This window comes from Hemicordylus capensis, chromosome 12, assembly GCF_027244095.1.
Source record: "Hemicordylus capensis ecotype Gifberg chromosome 12, rHemCap1.1.pri, whole genome shotgun sequence".
Lineage (NCBI taxonomy): Eukaryota > Metazoa > Chordata > Lepidosauria > Squamata > Cordylidae > Hemicordylus > Hemicordylus capensis.
In genome coordinates this window covers 4,114,808-4,134,955 of record NC_069668.1, presented here as the reverse complement: position 1 = coordinate 4,134,955, position 20,148 = coordinate 4,114,808, and the positions used below count along the sequence as shown (strand labels likewise).

The following is a 20,148-nucleotide window of genomic DNA, read 5'->3' as shown; positions in this document are numbered from 1 at the left end:
AGGGTGCAAGCCAGAAAGCCTTCTGCTGGGATGGTGGGACAGTCCAGGCTTTGAGGGGCAATTCAAGGGGCGGGGGGATGCTGATACCTAGCCTAAAATCGATCATTTCTTGGGCTTACTAAGGGATGCACCTGAATATTAGAAGGTCCACCTAGTCCAGCAAACTGCTCTCCAGATGCTTCTGGGAAGCCCGCAAAGAGGAACATAGGAAGCTGCCATATACTGAGTCAGCCCCTTGGTCCATCTAGCTCAGTATTGACTACACAGACTGGCAGCGGCTTCTCCAAGGTTGCAGGCAGGGATCTCTCCCAGCCCTATCCTGGAGATGCTGCCAGGGCGGGAACTTGGGACCTAGATGCTCTTCCCAGAGTAGTTCCATCCCCTGGGAGGGAATATCTTCCAGTGCTCACACATCAGGTCTCCCATTTATTTGCAACCAGGGTGGACCCTGCTTAGCTAAGGGGACAAATCATGCTTGCTACCACAAGACCAGATCTTGTAAGACGATGTCATTTCCCTAGCAACTGGTATTCAGAAAGACTGCCTCTGGATCTGGACAGAGGTTCTGTCGTGACATTTAGCCATCGATAGCTTATTATTATTATTATTATATTTATGATTTTGATTTCTATACCGCCCTTTCCAAAAATGTCTCAGGGCGGTTTACACAGAGAAATAACAAACAAGTAAGATGGCTCCCTGTCCCCAAAGGGCTCACAATCTAAAAAGAAACATAAGATAGACACCAGCAACAATCACTGGAAGTACTGTGCTGGGGTTGGACTTTAGTCCTCCCTGATTCTGGAGGCTAGGCCTCCCTGCCTGTAACAGCACGAGCGCGTTATGCAGGCCCCGTTGGGAGAACCCCGCACCCGTGACTCTCTCCATTCCCACGACGAGTTGCCTTATTTCTCCAATGATCGCCAGTGAGGTCCCCCTGCCATTTTTGTTTCCCTGGCTCTCGCTGAAACGTTGCTCCTTTGCTTATTGCAGAAGAGGTGGCGGAAGGGAAGAATGCCATTCTCCTGGACATGAGTCAGTGGAACTCCAACGACTTGGTGGAGCAGATCGAGACCATTGGGAAGATGGAAGAAAGTCAAGGTAATGCTCAGATTGGCCTCGGCCTTGAGTAAAAGAGTGCTGTTTTGTACTGCGACTGTCAGGTCTGGCCACATTTAATTTCTTTTCTTTATGTTGAGCTTCCTATCACGTGCTCCCTGCGAGTAGCCCAGAGTGGGGGGTACATGCTTATGCTTCTCCTCTCAACAACCCGGTGAGCTTGAGAGAAAGGCGATTGGCTCAGAGTCACCCGGTGAGTTTCATGGCTGAATGGGGATTTGAACTCGGGTCTCCCTGATCCTAGTCCAGCACTCTAACCACTATACCACACTGGTGCCTGGGAACTATGAGTCCCTCCCCAAAAGGTAACTTTTCCATTCAGCTCATGGCGCAGTTGCTCAGTGTGTGTGTATTGCTTTTGTGGGTGAATTTGTTCCTTGATGCTCTGCCCACGATTGCGATTCTTTCTCCATCAGCAATCGCCGAGCGGTACGTTGACCGTGTAGCCCAGAGGGTCTTTGCCAGATAGCTAAATGGATAATTTGTAGGTGAAGGATGCGGGGAGAGCTATATGTTTTACAACTGCCCTTGGCAGTGAAATCAAGTGCTCTCTCATGTCTGCTGCTAATTTATTTGAGCCCAGAGCTGATGATTCAGAAAGGAGGGAGGGAGGGAGGGAAAGATGTCCTCTGCTTTCTGAGTATCTGTCTCCTCTTGACAGTGGGAAAAAGAGAAAGCATATTGATCTGTCCATGAACCCTTGCCGGGGGTGGGTGGGGTGGAAATGACCAGGCAATTCCCAAAAAGGACTTCATGTTTGTCTTCTCAGATAAATGTCAATAAGCTGGTCTTGAGTTAGCAAGCACGAATTGTCCCCTTTGCTAAGCAGGGTCCCCCCTTGTTTGCATTTGGATGGGAGACTACATGTGTGCACTGTAAGATAATTCCCCTGAGGAGAGGGAGCTGCTCTGGGAAGAGCATCTGCAAGCTTGCATGCAGAAGGTCTCAAGTTCCCTCCTTGACAGCACCTCCAAGTGAGGGCTGGGAGAGATTCCTGCCTGCAACCTTGGAGAAGCCGCTGCCCGCCTGGGTAGACAATTCTGAGCTCGATGGACCAGTGGTCTGACTCAGTATATGGCAGCTTCCTCTGTTCTTATAAAGAGCCCTGAAGTTTAGCTGATTTTTTTTGTTTTTGCAAACTTGATTTTATATTTTAATTTGTTTTTAACTGTGGGGATTTAAAGCTTATATAGATGTTAATTAGTTGTGAAGTGCCTTGAGAGCTGGTTGTAGGCAGTATAGAAATCTGTTGCATAACTAACTAAATAAAATAACAGTATGCCTAATGGCACAGCGGGGAAATGACTTGACTAACAAGCCAGAGATTGCCAGTTCGAATCCCCACTGGAGTGTTTCCCAAACTATGGGAAACACCTCTATCGGGCAGCAGCGATCTAGGAAGATGCTGAAAGGCATCATCTCGTACTGCGCAGGAGATGGCAATGGGAAACCCCTCCTGTATTCTACCCAAGACAACTACAGGGCTCTGTGGTCACCTGGAGTCGACAACGACTCGACTGCACACTTAACGTTACACGTGATATTACATTTAAGGTAGCCAGGAACATCACCACCACCAGAGGGCGGCCTTGCTGGGATGGGGAAAGGATGCCATAGGAAGGTCTGGACCAATCCAGATCTAGCAACCTTGGATGGGGGAGTCTGGAACTGAAAGCAGCAAGGAGGCCCAGGATGTTGGTGGCGGAGTGAAGATCCAGCGAGCGCGTCAAGCAACGCTAATCATGTTCCCGTTGCTTCTTTTGTCAGGTGAAGACCCCACGTTTTGCTCATCCAGCGTTCTTCAGGAAAAGCAACGTGAGTCCTGGTACTTTTTCTTTTTGTAAAGAGAGAGAGAAAAGAAGAAAGCTTGCCGTGTAATGCCTAAAAGAACAAACCGTTAACTAGGTTTAAATCCGCTGTAATGCTCTTTTCAAAGGCCATCTGGACCCCTGAATCAGACGTTGTTTAGTTTCCTCTTTGGGATTATGGAGTGGATTATTTATAGCATTAAACATGCGGGGCGGAGAGCAGGTCTGGCGACAGTGAGCGTGAATTGTCCCCTTGGCTAAACTGGGCCTGCACTGATTTGTATTTGAATGGGAGACTACATGTGAGCACTGGAAGATATCCCCCTCTGGGGATAATGGGGCCGCTCTGGGAAGAGCAGAAGGTTCCAAGTTCCCTCCCGGGCAGCATCTCCAAGATAGGGCTGAGAGAGACTCCTGCCTGCAGCCTTGGAGAAGCCGCTGCCAGTCAGTGTTGACAATACTGAGCTAGATAGACCAATGGTCTGACTCAGTATATGGCAGCTTCCTATGTTCCTATGGATGGGGCCATAGCTCAGTGGCAGAGCATCTGCGTGGCATGCAGAAGGTCCCAGGTTCAATCCCTGGCAGCATCGCCAGGTAGGGCTGGGAGAGACCCCTGCTTAAAACCTTGGAGAGCTGCTTCCAGTCAGTGTTGACAATACTGAGCTAGATGGACCAAGGGTCTGACTCAGTATCGGGCAGCTTCCTATGTTCCTAAATGTGGTCCCTGTTGTGTGTGTGTTCTCTCTGTGGCCGGCAGGCTGGGTGCTTCTGCTCCAGCTCCAGGGAAACTGGCCCTGTGTCACACCATGTGCGATTCTAGGGCGGGGGAAGACGGTTTTTCTTTTCACATTCCCATCAGGAATCAGCCCCGTTTCCTGCCATCTGTTACACTGTTGCTAACTGTTTATAATAACAAATCTGTCAAAAGAGAAATATACTGCCACGCGACTCCTGTCGTATGCTTTCGATTAGCAGAATGACAAAGGGTGTTTAACCCGTGACTGAAATCCTTACAGGTTATCGTGTGGTAGGGAGGACAGCTGGTCTGGCGGAAGCAAGCATGAATTGCCATCTTTGCTGAGCAGGGTCTGCCTTGGTTTGCATTTGGATGGGAAACTACCTGTGGGTGCTGTAAAATATTCCTCCTAGGGCGTGGGGCCGTCGCTCAGTGGAAGAGCATTTGCTCGCAAAATGTCTCGGGTTCAGTCCCTGGCAGCATCTCCAGGTAGGGCTGGGAGAGACTCCTGCCTGCAACCTTGGAGAAGCTGCTGCTAGGCATGTGCAGAAAACCACCTGGCCCAGTTCAGTTCAGGAACCGAACCCGAACTGCACCGGGCCAGTTTGGTTTTGCTCCCCTTCGAACCCCACCAGTTTGGTCCAGGGGGCTGAACCTAGGGGGGTTTGCCGTTTGGTTTTTGAGCCTGTTGGCACACCCCTAGCCACTGCCAGTCAGTGTAGACAATGCTGAGCTAGATGGACCAAGGTCTGGCTCGGTTAAAGGCAGCTTCCTAGGTTCCTGTTTTTGCAAAAGGTTCAGGGTACTCTCGATACAGGGCCGACGTGAACGCCGAAAACCCATTTCTCGCTGGGTATTTGTTTGTGATATAATTCATCAGTGCCCCCAGTCAATGAGGCCTGTTAAACGAGACGGTGGGTGGTGGTTTACCTGCCCTGCCCGCATTTCTCCTGTTTTAAAGCCTGGCCTTATGTTCATTTAACTGGAAGCCTTTATTTAGGCAAGGAGCCCGCTGTGCACCACTGCCTCATCAGGCTTTATGTCCTCCTGAGCAGCGGAGTCCTCCCGAGGGAAGACGGCTCTCTCTCTATCGGCGGCTCGGATCTCTTCCCACAACATGGCCCTTGTCTGCTAAATGGAAGCAATGACACCTTTTGTTATCTACCGCTGTATTATGAAGCACTCGAGGGGGGCCGCCTGGAATACAGAATCAGGGCTGCGGCTTCCAATTACGGAGTGGGCCCATCTCTCTTGGTAGATGCCTCTATCATCTGCCTGTTCATTCCCTTGATGAATAAGGACAGGCCGGGAAATGCGTAACAGACAGGAAGCCTCAATCATGCCACTCTGGTTTGGGTTTTTGTTTGTTAGTTAGTTTGTTTTTTCATTTATATTTTTATACCACCTGCTATATGTATCTCTAGGCGGTGTCCATTCTTCTGTCAATGGATTTCTCAGCTGCCTCCTATTGAGTCAGACCCTTGGTCCATCTAGCTCAGGATTATCTACACTGACTGGCAGCAGCTCTCTAAGGTTGCAGGCAGGAGTCTCTCCCAGCCTTAACTGGAGATGCTGCCAGGGAGTGAACCCGGGACCTTCTGCATGCAAAGCAGAGGCTCTTCTACTCAGTGACGGCCCCATCCTCTCGGGAACATTTTACAGCACTCACACGTACTCTCTCATCCAAATGCAAACCAAGGCAGAGCCTGCTTAGCAAAGGGGACCAGTCCTGCTCACTGCCACAAAATGTCGGCCGGCGGCCATTTTCGACGACTCGCTTGTTCCAAAGCGTGTCCCCTTCCAACATCAGTTCGTGCTCTGCTCCTCGCCAGCTCGGTGGTGTTCAAACTTTAGCTTTCAATCAGCCCCCTGCCCGTGTCGGTGTTCGAATCCGAGCTGTGTGCCGTTCCGCGCGCTGCCTTCTGTACAGGCCTTGATTTTACCTCCTTTGTCACCAGTGTCTGCAAAATGATGTAATTAGCATAAATTGCGGTAATGGCCATATAAATAAAGATTGCCAAGGGAAACTGGCGGGGAAAAAGCGGATGCCTCACCTGGGAGGCCCTTTGAGTCCTGCTAAGCCTTGTTATTGCTTTACCTCATTACCAGCTTCCCTGGTAAATAGGAAAACACATAATTTCCCCTATAATCAGCTTCATTTGGGCAGTTAATGAAATGTCTCTGCTTTTGTCCTGTCCCCCTCCTCTGCCCCGCCGAGCTCTCGGCCTTTCAGTGCCTTCCCCTGATTGCGCTACCATCTGTGGCCAGCACGCTCTTCACAACGGGTGCCTCTCCTGCGCGAAAGTCACATCTGGCACTTCTTTCAAGATGCTTTGAGCAAGGACTTAAGCTTCCTCTCTTCCCTGCCTCTTCCTGTCTTAGGGTCTCACGGCACAGTTCCCTCTTCTTTGGGATTTCAGGACCAGTAATACTCTTCGATCCATCTGCCATTTACTGAGTCAGACCCTTGGTCGATCTAGCTCAGTATTGCCTACCCAGACTGGCAGCGGCGTCTTCAAGGTTGCAGGCAGGAGTCTCTCTCAGCCCTACCTGGACATGCTGCCAGGGCATGAACCTGGAATCTTCTGCACGCACACATGCAGATGCTCTTCCTCTGAGCAAGGGCCCCAGTCCCCTAAGGGAAATATCTTGCAGTGCTCACATGTACTCTCCCATTCAAATGCAAACCAGGGTGGACCCTGCTTAGCAAATTGAATAGCCTGCTTGCTGCCCCCAAGGCACTGAAGCTGAATATTTTTTCACTGCTCAGCTGATCGTCTTGCTGGGGGCGGAAACAGCAATCTGCTTTTATTTCCCTTGTCGCGGAGAGCTGGGCTTGGACGCGGCCCTCTGTTGAGCCAGACTCTTGGTCCCCCTGGCTCAGTAATCGTCTGCACTGACTGGCAGCAGCTTTCCAAGGTCTCAGGCAGGGGTATCTCCCAGCCCAACTGGGAGATGCCAGCCCTTTCTCCGGCTGGCTAGTCTTGTGGTAGTGAGCATAAATTGTTGGGTTTGCTAAGCTGCCCTGGTTTGAATTTGGATGGGTGGCAACGTGTGAGCAATGGGAGATATTCCCTTTAGGTGATGGCAGCGGCTTCTCCTAGGTTATAGGCAGGAGTCTCTCTCAGCCCTCTCTTGGAGATGCTGCCAGGGAGGGAACTTGGGAACCTTCTGCCTGCAAGCAGGCAGGGGCTCTTCCCCAAGCGGCCCCATCCCCTAAGAGGTATATCTTCAATCAATCAATCAATCTTTATTATTGTGGTCATAGACCAGCATAAAATATAAGGGATGATTACGTATGGTGATGGTACATACGGATAATGGGAATTAAAGTACAGTAAAAATCCACAAGAAGCCTAAAAAGGCATAAAGGTCATATAAAAGCACAAAAGCCATAAAAGGACATAAAAGGATGGTGGGTGTAAAATGGGATGTAAAAAGGTTAAAAGACATAAAAAGACAAAAATGCATAAAAGCATGAGTAATTAAACTAGATAATGGCCAGGCCAGCGTGGTATAGTGGTGAGAGTGCTGGACTAGGACTGGGGAGACCCGAGTTCAAATCCCCATTCAGCCATGAGACTTGCTAGGTGACTCTGGGCCAGTCACTTCTCTCTCAGTCTAACCTACTTCACAGGGTTGTTGTGAGGAGAGAAACTTCAGTATGTAGTACACCGCTCTCAGCTCCTTGGAGGAAAAGCGGGATATAAAATGTAAATAATCATCATTTCTTCCAGTGCTCACACATCAAGTCTCCCATTCAGATGCAAAGCAGGGCAGACCCTGCTTAGCAAAGGGGACAATGCATGCTTGCTACCACAAGACCAGCAATCTTCCCAGTTTCCCCTTTTTCCTGAACAAGGAGGCATTGATTGGTCATGAGGCCTTTCCCGCAGGGACTGCCAGTGGAGATTGTATGACACGGAAACCAGCCTAACTGCACCTGAAGGGCCATTCTCGAAACAATGCCACTGATGTGCTTTTCTGTGGATTTCTGCTACTGGCTCTAGGTTATGTTTATTGGCTTCCCTTGCGCTAGCCAAGGCCAGAAGCTTATTTAATGGCAGCAGAGATGATTGCCGCCTTTGGCTGCCGGTGGAGTTGAGCTTTTCCAGAGACGCTGACTCCGTAATATTGGGCGCTGGCAGCTATCCTCAACCAGGCAAAACATCCCAGCCAAAACAGCGGCGAAGGTTCCGCTGAAAAGCAAAAGCAGAATGGACTGGAACCTCAATCAAAGCATATAAATAAGTCTGTAATAATCCTGTAAGTGACTAACCATTATAGCCCACAAACACACAGGGACACAGGAAGTGGCCTCGTATCAAGCTGGATCATTGGTCCATAGCAGCATCTCTCCAGGGTTTTCCTAGCCCTGCTTGCTGTCAGGGAGAGAACCTGGGGCCTTCTGCCATCATAGGGAACTGCCATATCCTGAGTCAGACCTTTGGTCCATCTAGCTCAGGATTGTCTACCCAGACTGGCAGTGACTTCACCAAGGTTGCAGGCAGGAATCTCTCCCAGCCCTCTCTTGAAGATGCTGCCGGGGAGGGAACTCGGAACCTAGATGCTCTTCCCAGAGCGGCTCCATCCCCTAAGGGGAATCTCTTCCAGTGCTCACACTTCTAGTCTCTCTTTCATATGCAACCAGGGCGGACCCTGCTTAGCTAAGGGGACAAGTCATGCTTGCTGCCACCAGACCAGCTCTCCTCTCAGTGGCAGGAGTCTCTCCCAGCCCTACATAGAAATGCTGCCAAGGATCAGTCCTAGGTCCTTCTGTGTGCAAAGCAGATGTTCTACCATTTAGACATGTATATATTTAATCTGCATCCCTATTATCTAGATCAGTGTTTCTCAACGTTTTTGGAGTCGTGGACCACTACATTATTCATGTGCAGGTTCCTGGACCAGCAGTTAGTAAGGGGGTCCCCGCCGGCCCAAAATTGTTTTTTTTTTGGGGGGGGGTGTTATTAGTGATGCCTCACGGACTGGTCCACGGACTGGTGGTTGAGAAACACTGCTCCAGATATACATTTGTGAGAGTCATGCTGTCTACCTTCTTTTAACACGGGGGGTAAGGTTGTTGTGTGTGTCAATTGCTGGGGAAAAGGGTTATGTTGCCTCCAGGAGTTCTCTCTCCCTCTCTTCTCTGTTAGGGGAACTGTACAGAGCTTCTCTGAGGAAGCACCGATACCCAGCCCAAGGCAGCATTGAGATCCATGATGACAGCGAGGTAAGGGACGTCTGCGGACGGCTTCCCGGACCCAAGTAAACCGGCAGTGCTGGGATTTTCCAAAGGACCCAAGCAGTGTCCCCTCTGACAGGGATTCCCAGGTGTTGTGGACTACAATTCCCATAATCCCCAAGCACAAGCCATTGGGGATTCTGGGTGTTATAGTCCACAACATCTGGGAATCCCTGTTAGAGGGGAACATTGGACCCAAGTAAACCGGTAGTGTTGGGCATTTCCAAAGGACGCACCAGAGAGCTTCCAATTTTGCAACGCATTTGTGGGGTTTGGGAGGATGGGAGATTTTCCCTCCCGTGTCCCCGCGCTGCAGGCACGCTATTTGTTCCCCATCGGAGGATTGCCGGCTTGAAGCAGAAGCATCCTCCACGATGCATCCACTGCAGAAGGCGAGGGAGGAGGGTGAATCCTTTCCTGCTCCTGATTGGCTGGCTATGTGCTGAAGCTCAGCAGACCCCTCCCCTCAGCCTGATGGACAGTTTGCAGAAAATCCGCATGGAGGACTCCCATTTAAATTAATAGGGGAAGTAGACTTGTCCCACTGATTTCAGTAAGACTGCTTATGAGTAATTTAGTATGGCTATGAGTCAGTGACTGGAGTAGCCCATCTCCCTAACTATAACCCTTAAGTGTGTGTTTGTGTGTGTGTGCCCCTAAAAGTTAGAGTTACGAGATGGGCTACTGCAGACTCCAACTGCATCCCGGTTAATTTACTCATAAGCAGTCTTCATGAAATGAATGGGACAAGTTTACTTGTCCTATCAATTCCAATGGGAATACTCGTTACCTGGATGTAAGTAAGCCAGGGACTGGAGACTCTCGCCAGCAGGGTTTCCCAGCCCATGGCCCTCCAGACATTGCTGAATCACATCTCCCATCATCCCCAGCCACAATGAGTTGTGACTCTGGATGATGGGCTTTGTAGTCCGGCGGTATCTGGGAACCCCTGTTTTGTGGGGTACCGGAGCTGCATGTTTGCAACAAAAGGGATTTGCTTTTTTGGTAACCCCGCTGTTACCTTCTCCCCCCACGCCCGCCTTGCTCCCTCCGTCCCCCCAGATTGCAACAAAATGAAGAGTTTTGTCCATACACTTTGCCCCGGATCCGTGGCCTTTTTCTGAGAGGTGACGCGTTGCTTTTCTTCTTTGCCCTCTTCAGGAAGGAAGCCAGCGGAGGAACTGCAAGACTCACGTCCTGATCCTCGTTCTTCATGGGGGCAACATTTTAGATACGGGAGGCAGGGAACCGAGCAGCAAGACTGCGGACATCAACACCTTCACCTCGGTCTTTGAGAAGGTGACGCGCGCCCACTTCCCCGCCGCGCTCGGCCACATGCTGATCAAGCTCGTCCCGTGCCCGGCTGTTTGTTCGGAGGCCTTCTCCCTGGTGGCAAAGTGAGTTCTGCTGCTTTCTAGTGATTGCAGCGCTTCACTCAAGGAGCTAGTCCTGGGTGAGGAAAGGAATTGAACATGAGTGTTGATGGGGAAAGGAACAGAGGTTATGCGAACCGCGCTTCTTAAAAGCTCTGGATGTAAGCATCTAGCCTACTAGTATCAATTTCCAAGCAGCCCAGAGTGGTGTGTGGTGTACGTGGAGGACAGGTCTATCAGTGGCTAATAGTCTTGATGGCTTCTAGCTTCCTCCAGGCTCAGAGGTCAGGTGTCTCTGAATCCCAGTTGCAGGGGAGCAACAGCAGGAGAGGGGGCATACTCTCAGCTCTTGCCTTCTCAGAGGCATCTGGTGGGCCACTGTGGAAAACAGGATGCTGGAGCAGATGGACTTTGGGCCTGATCCAGCAGGGCTCTTCTTACGTTGTCAACTACCCTGTGAGGTAGGCTAGGCTGAGAGAGAAGTGACTGGCCCAGAGTCATTCACTAGGGCAGTTTGCTGGACTATAAACTGGGTAGGAGACGGCTACAATCCAGTTTTGGGAGCTGGGCATGTTGCCGTTTTGCGATGGTGTCTTTGCTAAAAACGAGGCCAGAGGCAGGGAGCTTGATGGTTGGTTAAGCCCCAGTAGGGTAGGACCAATGGGTCCTCCCAGATTCCATCCCCAGCTTAGGAACAAAGTAGGCAGGAAAATTGCCATACCCTACTGGGGCTTAACAGATGATCAAAGTCCCTGCCTTTGGCCATTGCAGAACGGGAGCACTCCTAGCTCCCAAAACCGTCTCCTTCCCAGTTCATGGTCGCGTGAACTACCCTGTTGAGTTTCAGGGCTGAATGGGGATTTGAACTCGGGTTTCCTTAGTCCTCGATAGAGATCTAAAGGCCTGGAGAAAAAACAGAAAAATATTTGGGGGAAATGGTCTCTGCCCGCCCCCTTCGAAAGCCAAGCCATTCCTGCAAGCCTAAATGGAGAGGTTAATCGGTTTCCTCCTGTTGATCACCAAAGATGCAAGAATTCTTGTTTGTGTCACTCTTAGTGCTCAGGCACGACATAGAATTTAAACATGCTTTTGACAACAACTTTAGCGACGTATCGTCTTCACAGACTGGCAGCAGCTTCTCCAAGGTTGTAGGCAGGAATCTCTCTCAGCCCTATCTTGGAGAAGCTGCCAGGGTTCCCAAAGCTGCCCCATCCCCGGAGGGGAATATCTTACAATGCTCATATGTGGTCTCCCATTCATATGCAACCGGGGCAGACCCTGCTTAGCTAAGGGAACCAGACATGCTTGTTGCCACCAGACTAGCTCTCCTTCTGGAGAGCGGTCCCTTCCTGGCAGCATCTCCAAGATCGGGCTGGGCGAGATGCCTGCCTGCAGCCTCGGAGAAGCCGCTGCCCGTCTGTGTAGACAATACTGAGCTAGATGGACCAAGGGTCTGACTCAGTATATGGAAGCTTCCGATGTTCCGACCCTCTAACCGGTACGCCATGGTGGCTCTTGAACCAGTCAGTCAGTCTCACCTGAAAAATGGGGAGGGAAGTGATATGCCTGTTGTTAGAGCAATTGAGGACGAGAAGCACTCGCAGATTCAGTACACCGGATTAGCTGGGATAAATAATGACAGTGGTATTATGCCGCCTTTTATGCGAAATGGCGCCGCTTACCAAGAGCAACATTTCAGCTGCCACTCGCCGTCAGCTCCGGCCGTGTCGGTTGTTTCTTTTTAACACCTCCAGCTTTCCGGGGCTCCTGGAGGGAATTTTCCAAGCCTGGATTTTCCAAGCCTGGAGCCGCAAGCTGTTGGCGCAGAGTTTGGGATGAAAAACGACTCTCCATCAAAACAGAAATGCTGCCCTTGAGAATAAAAGGCTCAACAATTGCACAGTGGGGATAGATTTGGCCTCATATTTACGGCCGCCGTCTGCAGAGCGCTAAGACATATTTCTTCACTTAAAGTCACAAACTGGGCTTTGTCGGGAGGGAGGGGAGACCCTGGGTGATCCGTGCCTGCCGAAGCAGTTGTTGGGGGGAAGCAAAGGACCGTCCACACACACCCTCCGGATTTCAGTGAATGTCTTGGCAAATCGCTGGTGGTGGAAGACAAACATCTAAATTGGGGCTGCACAACTTGGTTCTCTGGCTGTTGCTGGACTCCAACTCCCATCATCCCCTGCCACAATGGCCAGTAGCCAAGGATGATGGGGATTGGAGTCCAGCATCTGCAGGAGGACCAGAATGGTCTGATCGAGAGGTTCAGCACATCTCAGCCTGTATGGCTACTCCTTGGCCAAACAGACTCGGTATTGATTTAAGTGCCTTTCAGCTAGGGGCTGTATCATCAGCCCACCATCCCAAATTGCTATTTCAGTGAAACACTATTTCTGCAGGTCATAGGAGCATGCAAAGCTACCGAATCAGAACTTTGGTCCATCTAGCTCAGTATTGTCTACCCAGACTGGCAGCAGCTTCTCCAAGGTTGCAGGCAGGAGTCTCTCTCAGCCCTCTCTTGGAGATGCTGCCAGGGAGGGAGCCTGGGAACTTTTGAGTACAAGCATGCAGGTGCTCTTCCCAGAGACGCCATATATCTTCCGGTGCTCACATGTAGTCTCCCATTCAAATGCAAACCAGGGTGGACCCTGCTTAGCAAAGGGGACAATTCATGCTTGCGACCACAAGACCAGCTCTCCTGTCTCTGGGCAGATTCAGACACCCCATATAAGGAGCATAGGAAACTGCTTTATACCGAGTCAGACCCTTGATCCACCTCCTTGGAGAAGAGAGCTGGTCTTGTGGTAGCAAGCATGACTTGTCTCCTTAGATAAGCAGGGTCTGCCCTGGTTGCATATGAATGGGAGACCACATGTGTGAGCGCTGTAAGAGATTCCCCTTAGGGGATGGAGCTGCTCTGGGAAAAGCATCTGAGGATCCAAGTTCCCTCCCTGGCAGCATCTCCAAGAGAGGGTTGAGAGAGATTTCTGCCTGCAACCTTGGAGAAGCCACTGCCAGTCTGTGTAGACAATACTGAGCTAGGTAGACCAATGGTCTGACTCAGTATATGGCCGCTTCCTATGTTCCTATGTCCCTAGCTCAGAATTGTCTACACTGCCCGGTAGGAAACATTCCCAGTTCTGGCAGCATCTCCAGGTATGGCTGGGAGAGACTCCTGCCTGAAACCTTGGAGAGCTGCTGCCAGTCAGTGTGGACAGTACTGAGCGAGATGGACCAATGGTCGGACTCAGTAGATGGCAGCTTCCTCCCGCCCTACGTTTGAGCAACTGAGTGCATAGAATTGTGCTTGGAAATAATTAATGTATCCGTTCTTGAAAAACATTTTTCCAATGGTGCTCCCGTAGACTGCAAAATCAAATCAGAAATAAAAGGGAAACTCCTCCTTCTCATTCCTCTCCCTTCCAATTATCAATCCCATCAGCCTAATTGGCAGTTACCGTGCCAGCTCATGTCAAAATATGTCTCCTGCCTTAATTGCCGCTTCCTGCCGCATCTTTGCCGCTGTTAATGCCTCTGAACCGCCATGTCAATAATTAAGTTTCACCGTGTTGATCTCTTGCTCCTTCTGCATGCAAAGATTTGTCACCCATTTGGTGAAGTGCCCTGGGTCGATTTGACCGAAGGCTCTCGGTGAACGGGGCTCTGCTCTTTCCCAGAAATTGGAACCACGTTGATAACTCAGGGAGGCTGATCTTTGAGTTAAAGCTGAACCAAACATACTCACTGTGCTTTGGGACATAGCTGCAGCAGAAGGGCACACCGTGGGCCCGCCCAAGACCGTCAGGGCACCCCTTCACCAGGACACCCTCTCTACTGTCTCTGTGCGAGGGACCTGTCCAGTCTTTTCTGTGTTGGAAGTAAACGTGCCCCGTTTCAATAAGACTATGGATGAGTAACTTAATCTGGATGTAAGCCAGTAATGAGAGAAACCTATCTCATGGCTGTACTGTTAAAGTGTATGTGTGTGTGTACATATTCATTATATATTTTGAAAAATTTGTGTGAAATAAAGTCATACTTCTGGATGACCTGCAGATACCAAATTTTGCAGGCATAATCCTGCCTCTCATTGGCAATGGCATTGAATCCTGTGTTCCTAGAATGATCCCTTGCTATTAGAAGACTCCTGTGTCTGCAGAAAGGAGAGCTGGTCTGGCGGTAGCCAGCATGACTTGTCCCCTTAGCTAAGCAGGGTCTGCCCTGGTTGCATATGAACTGGAGACTTGGTGTGTGAGCACTGGAAGAGATTCCCCTCAGGGGATGGAGCCGCTCTGGGAAGAGCAGAAGGTTCCAAATTCCCTCTCTGGCAGCATCTCCAAGATAGAGCTGAGAGAGATTCCCGCCTGCAACCTCGGAGAAGCCGCTGCCAGTCTGGGTAGACAATACTGAGTTAGACAGACCAAAGGTCTGACTCAGTATTTGGCAGCTTCCTATGTCCCTCTGCTTTAGATTCACTCTTTTTAGAAGGAGTAAGCCTGTCAGGAACAGAAGTACGTCAAAGGGTTCTTTTCCTCAGGATAACCAGTTATGCCAGTTCTGAATTAAATGTGGGTCTGACCTATAATTGGGAGTGAAGCTGGTTAATTTCGGGGTGTGTGTGTGTTTTCCCCTCAGATTTTTCAGTTCTTCAGTCAGAGTTGCTTTTAAGATGCATTTTGGCAGTGTCTGGTGGCCAACCATCGACAGGTGCAGATAAAACAGCCTCGGTTATTTTCAGTGTGCCCTCTTTCTCCTCTCCCCCGCCCCGTCTGGAAATGACCTTGGTGGTGAACCCTGGAATAACCCGGGCCGTCTCTGCCTTCTCCTCCTCCAGACTGAATCCCTACAGTTATGACGACTCGTCTCTCAGCAACAGCGAGGACCATATCCCGCTGGCCGCCTTGCCCTTGCTGGCCATCTCCTCCCCACAGTACCAGGATGCGGTTGCCATGGTGATCAGCAGAGCCAACCAGGTTTACCATGAATTCCTTAAGTCTCCAGATGGGACTGGCTTCCGTGGGCAGGTGAGGGTGCCCCTCTCTTCTGCGGGAAGTGTCTCATGCCAGCTTTTAAGAGCATCGGTGCATCTGCAGGTGTCCTAGTCATGGCTCCTTTGCATCTCGGCGCTCTCCTTATTCACACAAGGAGAGCTGGTCTTGGAGAGGAGAGCTGGTCTTGTGGTAAAGTGTGCCATCGAGTCGATTTCGACTCCTGGTGCCCACAGAGCCCTGTGGTTTTCTTTGGCAGAATACAGGAAGGGTTGACCATTGCCGCCTCCTGCGCAGAATGAGATGATGCCTTTCAGCATCTTCCTAGATCGCTGCTGCCCGATATAGTACCAGCGAGGATTCGAACCAGCAACCTTCTGCTTGTGAGTCAAGCATTTCCCCACTGTGCCGCTTAAGGTGACCGGTTCAGTTCAGGCAAACCGGCTTTGTGCACACCCCTGCTCTCGGATGGAGTCTCCCATCCAAATGCAAACAAGGGCGGACCCTGTTTAGCAAAGGGGACAATTCATGCTTGCTGCCACAAGACCAGCTCTCCTTGTGGGAACAACCCTAAAGGTGCGGAGAGTGTCGAGATGCAAAGGAGCCGTGACTGGAACAACATCTGCAGACGAACCAGTAAAAACCAGAACCGATGCGGCTACAGATTTAAAAAGAGCAAGCGGCAGCTATTTGGTTGAAGGCCTCCATAAAAGGGGCTTGCCCCTTTTGCCACCTGCTGCTGCTCCCCCCTCCGATCTTTGGATTCACATGACCCTGGTTGGGGGCTGCTATGACCCTTTTTAGGGTCACACACAGAGTGATTTTGTAGGTGTCTTCCTTTGGGGGGGGTGCAAGAGAACTAGGCACACCAACCAAATGGCAAGTTAATCAGCCACTTCAGGGTCTGGGAGACAAACGCCAGGACTTAGCGTGATTGGTAGCAGTGTCCCCTCTTAACAGGGATTCCCAGATGTCGTTGACTACAACTTCCAGCATCCCCAGCAGCAATGGCCTTTGCTTGGGGGGTTATGGGAATTGTAGTCAACAACATCTGGGCATTCCTGTTAGATGGAACACTGATCAGTAGAGAATTCCGTGGATTAATTCTGTCCTGTGTGCAAAAAAGGAGGAAAAAAGGGACTTCCCTTTGTCGTTCCTAAATTTCCCAGCAATCACTTTCGTGGGATGGCTCCTGGTTCCAGTGTTGAGAGAGAGCAAGAGCAGAAGGTTCCAAGTTCCCTCCCTGGCAGCATCTCCAAGACAGGGCTGAGAGAGACTCCTGCCTGCAACCTTGGAGAAGCCACTGCCAGTCAGGGAAGACAATATTGAGCTAGATGGACCCAGGGTCTGACTTAGTGTATGGCAGCTTCCTATGTTCCTAAGAACCTCTCCCTATCCACTCTCTCTGTCATGTTACAGACCTCGATCCTATCTCACCTCAATCGCTTCCCCCCCCCCACCAAACTAAAAAGCCCCAGATGCTGTAGCCTTGCCTCATAAGGAAGCAAGTAGGTCTGGGGGGTCTGGAGAGATTGCCAGAGTGCTGCTTCCGAATGATGCCCTCTCCACCTCTTCTCTCCTTCAAGGTGTGCCTCATTGGGGACTGCGTGGGCGGCATCTTGGGATTCGATGCCATCTGCTACAGCACAGGTCTGGCGGACGAAAGCCAAGCCAGCAGCCGAAGAGGCAGCGCCAGCAGCGTCCAGGTACCCTATCCCGGGGGGTGGGCTCTAGGGAGGAGAGCTGGTCTTGTGGCCGCAAGCGTGAATGGTCCCCTTTGCTAAGCTGGGTCTGCCCTGGTTTGCATTTGAATGGGAGACGACATGTGTGCACACTGTCAGATATACCCCTTAGGGGATGGGGAATCCACTCTGGGAAGAGCACCTGTGGGCTTGCATACAGACGGTTCCAAGTTCCCTCCCTGGCATCTCCAAAATAGAGCTGAGCCTGAGATAGGTTCCTGCCTGCAGCCTTTGAGAAGAAGTCGCTGCCAGTCTGTGTAGGCAGTACTGAGCTAGGTGGACCAATGGTCTGACTCAGTATAAAGCAGCTTCCTACATTCCTAATGGGGATCACTGGACATTACCATTCCTTGTAACAGGAGTTCCCAAATGTTGTTGACTACAACTCCCATCATTCCCAGCCAGAGGGCTTTGCAGTTGGGGATGATGGGAGTTGTAGTCAACACCATCTTGAAATCTCTGTTACAAGGGTTACTTCTGGACACCTTCCACCCAGAGGCCCAGTTTTCCTGGCCAATGAAAACGATGGCAAGTTAGAGAGAAATATCTTCCTTGTGCTGCCTTGGGTAAGTTGATATTTAGGGTGTGGGGGCAGAATTCCAAGAAGGATGTTTGAAAAGCGTGATGAGTTTTTCCTGACATGGAGATTAAATGATGGGCGTCACAGCACTTCTGAATTCCGGTGCTACTATTTTCGATGACTCTTAAGGGCATAGGATCAGGCCCAGTGAAAGAAGTGGCCACCGTTATTGCAGGAGGCCTAGAGACAGAATCATCCGAGTAAATTGGATCCACAATCCTACATGCTATAGACAAACTCCTGACTAAATGTCCACGAGCCAGGCCCATAAATTTGGCCACTGGTCCCATCTTGGGGGACAAATGCTTTTAGTGATTTTTGACAACATCTACTCCACTAGTAAGCCACTTAATGGTGCAGCGGGGAAGTAACTTGTCTAGCGAGCAAGAGGATTCTGGTTCGAATCCCTGCTGGTATGTTTCCCAGACTATGGGAAACGCCTATATTGGGCAGAAGCGATATAGGAAGATGCTGAAAGGCGTCATCTCATACTGCGCGGGAGGAGGCAATGGTCAACCCCTCATGTATTCTACCAAAGAAAACCCACTGGGCTCTGTGGTCGCCGGGAGTCGACACCGACTCGACGGCAGAACTTTACTTTACTCCACTAGTGATGGGAAAGAGGTGATGGCATTGTTACATTGACAGCCTTCTCTGTGTGATTGCCCCTTCTTGATCCCTACCCCCAAATGATTAGGGTCAAATTGCCGTCCTCTTTGCACAGAGAGGAAAGGGTCAGGGTTGCAATGAATAAATGGTTGTCCTCTCCATGGATTCAATTTTGGAGGACGTTCCTGCCAATTTTCATTTCCATTCCTCTGGCAATGTTGATAACATTTTATAGTGGGTTTTTTTTGTGTTTTTAGAACCTTAACACCATTGCAGTGTAGACGTTGCAGGCTCGATTTTCAGGACAATCAAAGCATGAGAACACTCCGAAAACTGAAACCTCTTTCCTATCTCTAGGGGAGTAGACCTTGTCACAATGAGCATTTGTGCCCCCACCTCCCCCCGATGGTACCCACCACCCCAGTTGGCTAATGGACTGTAATAACCAAACCCTGTTTTGCTGTGTATCTTTAAATTCTTATAACTTGATCCTCCTCTGCACACTTACTCTAAAGTAAACTCCACGGAAGAGTGCATGAGATTGCTGCTGTAGAAAGTTAACTAATTTTTAAATGGTGCTATTAGCACTAATGGAAAACTAATATTTGTCAGAGTCATTCAGGAGATAATGGAGCCCGTTCTATCATGTCGGCCTAAGAAAGCAGAGAAAGTGTTCTTGGAGGTTAATACGGTACAGGTGAAAGCCGATAATTATACCATTACGGGCCATCCATGGTGTCAGCTGGACTGATGCTAGGACATGTATAATTCTATTAAAGTGGATGTTACTCTTCTCGTGTTGATTTTTCCTGCAGAAGCCACACTTAAAATAACGGAATTAGACTCCATTACAGCAAAACAAAATGTCAAAAATCAGACCCGGGTAATGTGTTGAAACTGAGAGCATTTCACTCCTTGGTGGGGGAAAAAGGTGTATTTATAGGAATGTTAAGATTAACCGCAGAAGCTTGTTCTTTCTGACTGGCGCTTGAGCTAAGTGGATTTCTCTTCCTCCTAGCAACTGACCCAACTTTGCCGTTTGAGAAGAACTTTCAGTGTAGTTCCAAATTCATGGGGCTTTGATGGCCAGAATGAGGAACTGAACAGAACTTGTTCACAAAGGAAGAATGCAACACCAGATCCATTAAACCTTTTTAGAAACTGATTCATTGAAATGTTAGACACAGTCGCTTACATAAGAACAGCCCTGCTGGGTCAGGCCCAGAAGGCCCACTGAGTCCAGCATCCTGTTTCACACAGTGGCCCACCAGATGCCTCTGAGAAGCCCACAGGCAAGAGGTGAAGGCATGCCCTCTCTCCTGCTGTTGCTCCCCTGCAACTGGGATTCAGAGGCATCTTGCCTCTGAGACTGGAGGTGGCCTATAGCTACCAGACTTGTAGCCATTGATAGCTCTTCCCTCCATTAATTTGTCTAAGCCCCTTTTAAAGCCATCCAAGCTAGTGGCCATCACCACACCCCTTTGCAGAGAATGCCACAGATTAATTATGTGCTGTGTCCTTTTGTTGGTCCTCAATTTCCTGGCCATCAGTTTCATGGGATGACCCCTGGTTCTACTGTTGTGAGAGAGGGAGAAAACTCTTTCTACTCCAGGCATAGTATTATATACCTCTATCATATTTCCTTGAAGTTGCTTCTTTTCCAAACTAAAAAGGCCCAGATGCTGTAGCCTTGCTTCCATAAAGGAGATGCTCTAAGCCCCTGATCATCTTGGTTGCCCTCTTCTTCACTTTACCCAGTTCTACAATGTCCTTAAGATATGGTGACCAGAACTGCACACAGTGCTCTAAACGTGGCCGTACCGTAGATTTGTATAAGGACATTATAATATTAGCATTTCCCCCCAATCCACTTCCCAATGATCCTTGGCATGGCCTTTTTCATCGCTGCCATGCACTGAGTCGACACTTTCAATGAGCT

At 49.9% G+C, this 20,148-nt stretch overlaps 1 protein-coding gene across 1 annotated transcript in view; it reads left to right on the top strand.

Annotated features, from left to right (window-relative positions):
* The window catches only part of PITPNM3 (PITPNM family member 3), a 73,407-nt gene that overhangs the window by 30,375 nt on the left and 22,884 nt on the right, over positions 1 to 20,148 (top strand). Inside the window, exons 3-8 of the mRNA XM_053274868.1 lie at positions 994 to 1,101; positions 2,887 to 2,934; positions 8,823 to 8,899; positions 10,073 to 10,308; positions 15,125 to 15,314; positions 16,865 to 16,984. Of these exons, the coding sequence (XP_053130843.1) occupies positions 994 to 1,101; positions 2,887 to 2,934; positions 8,823 to 8,899; positions 10,073 to 10,308; positions 15,125 to 15,314; positions 16,865 to 16,984 (779 nt within the window). The remainder of the gene's footprint in view (positions 1 to 993; positions 1,102 to 2,886; positions 2,935 to 8,822; positions 8,900 to 10,072; positions 10,309 to 15,124; positions 15,315 to 16,864; positions 16,985 to 20,148) is intronic.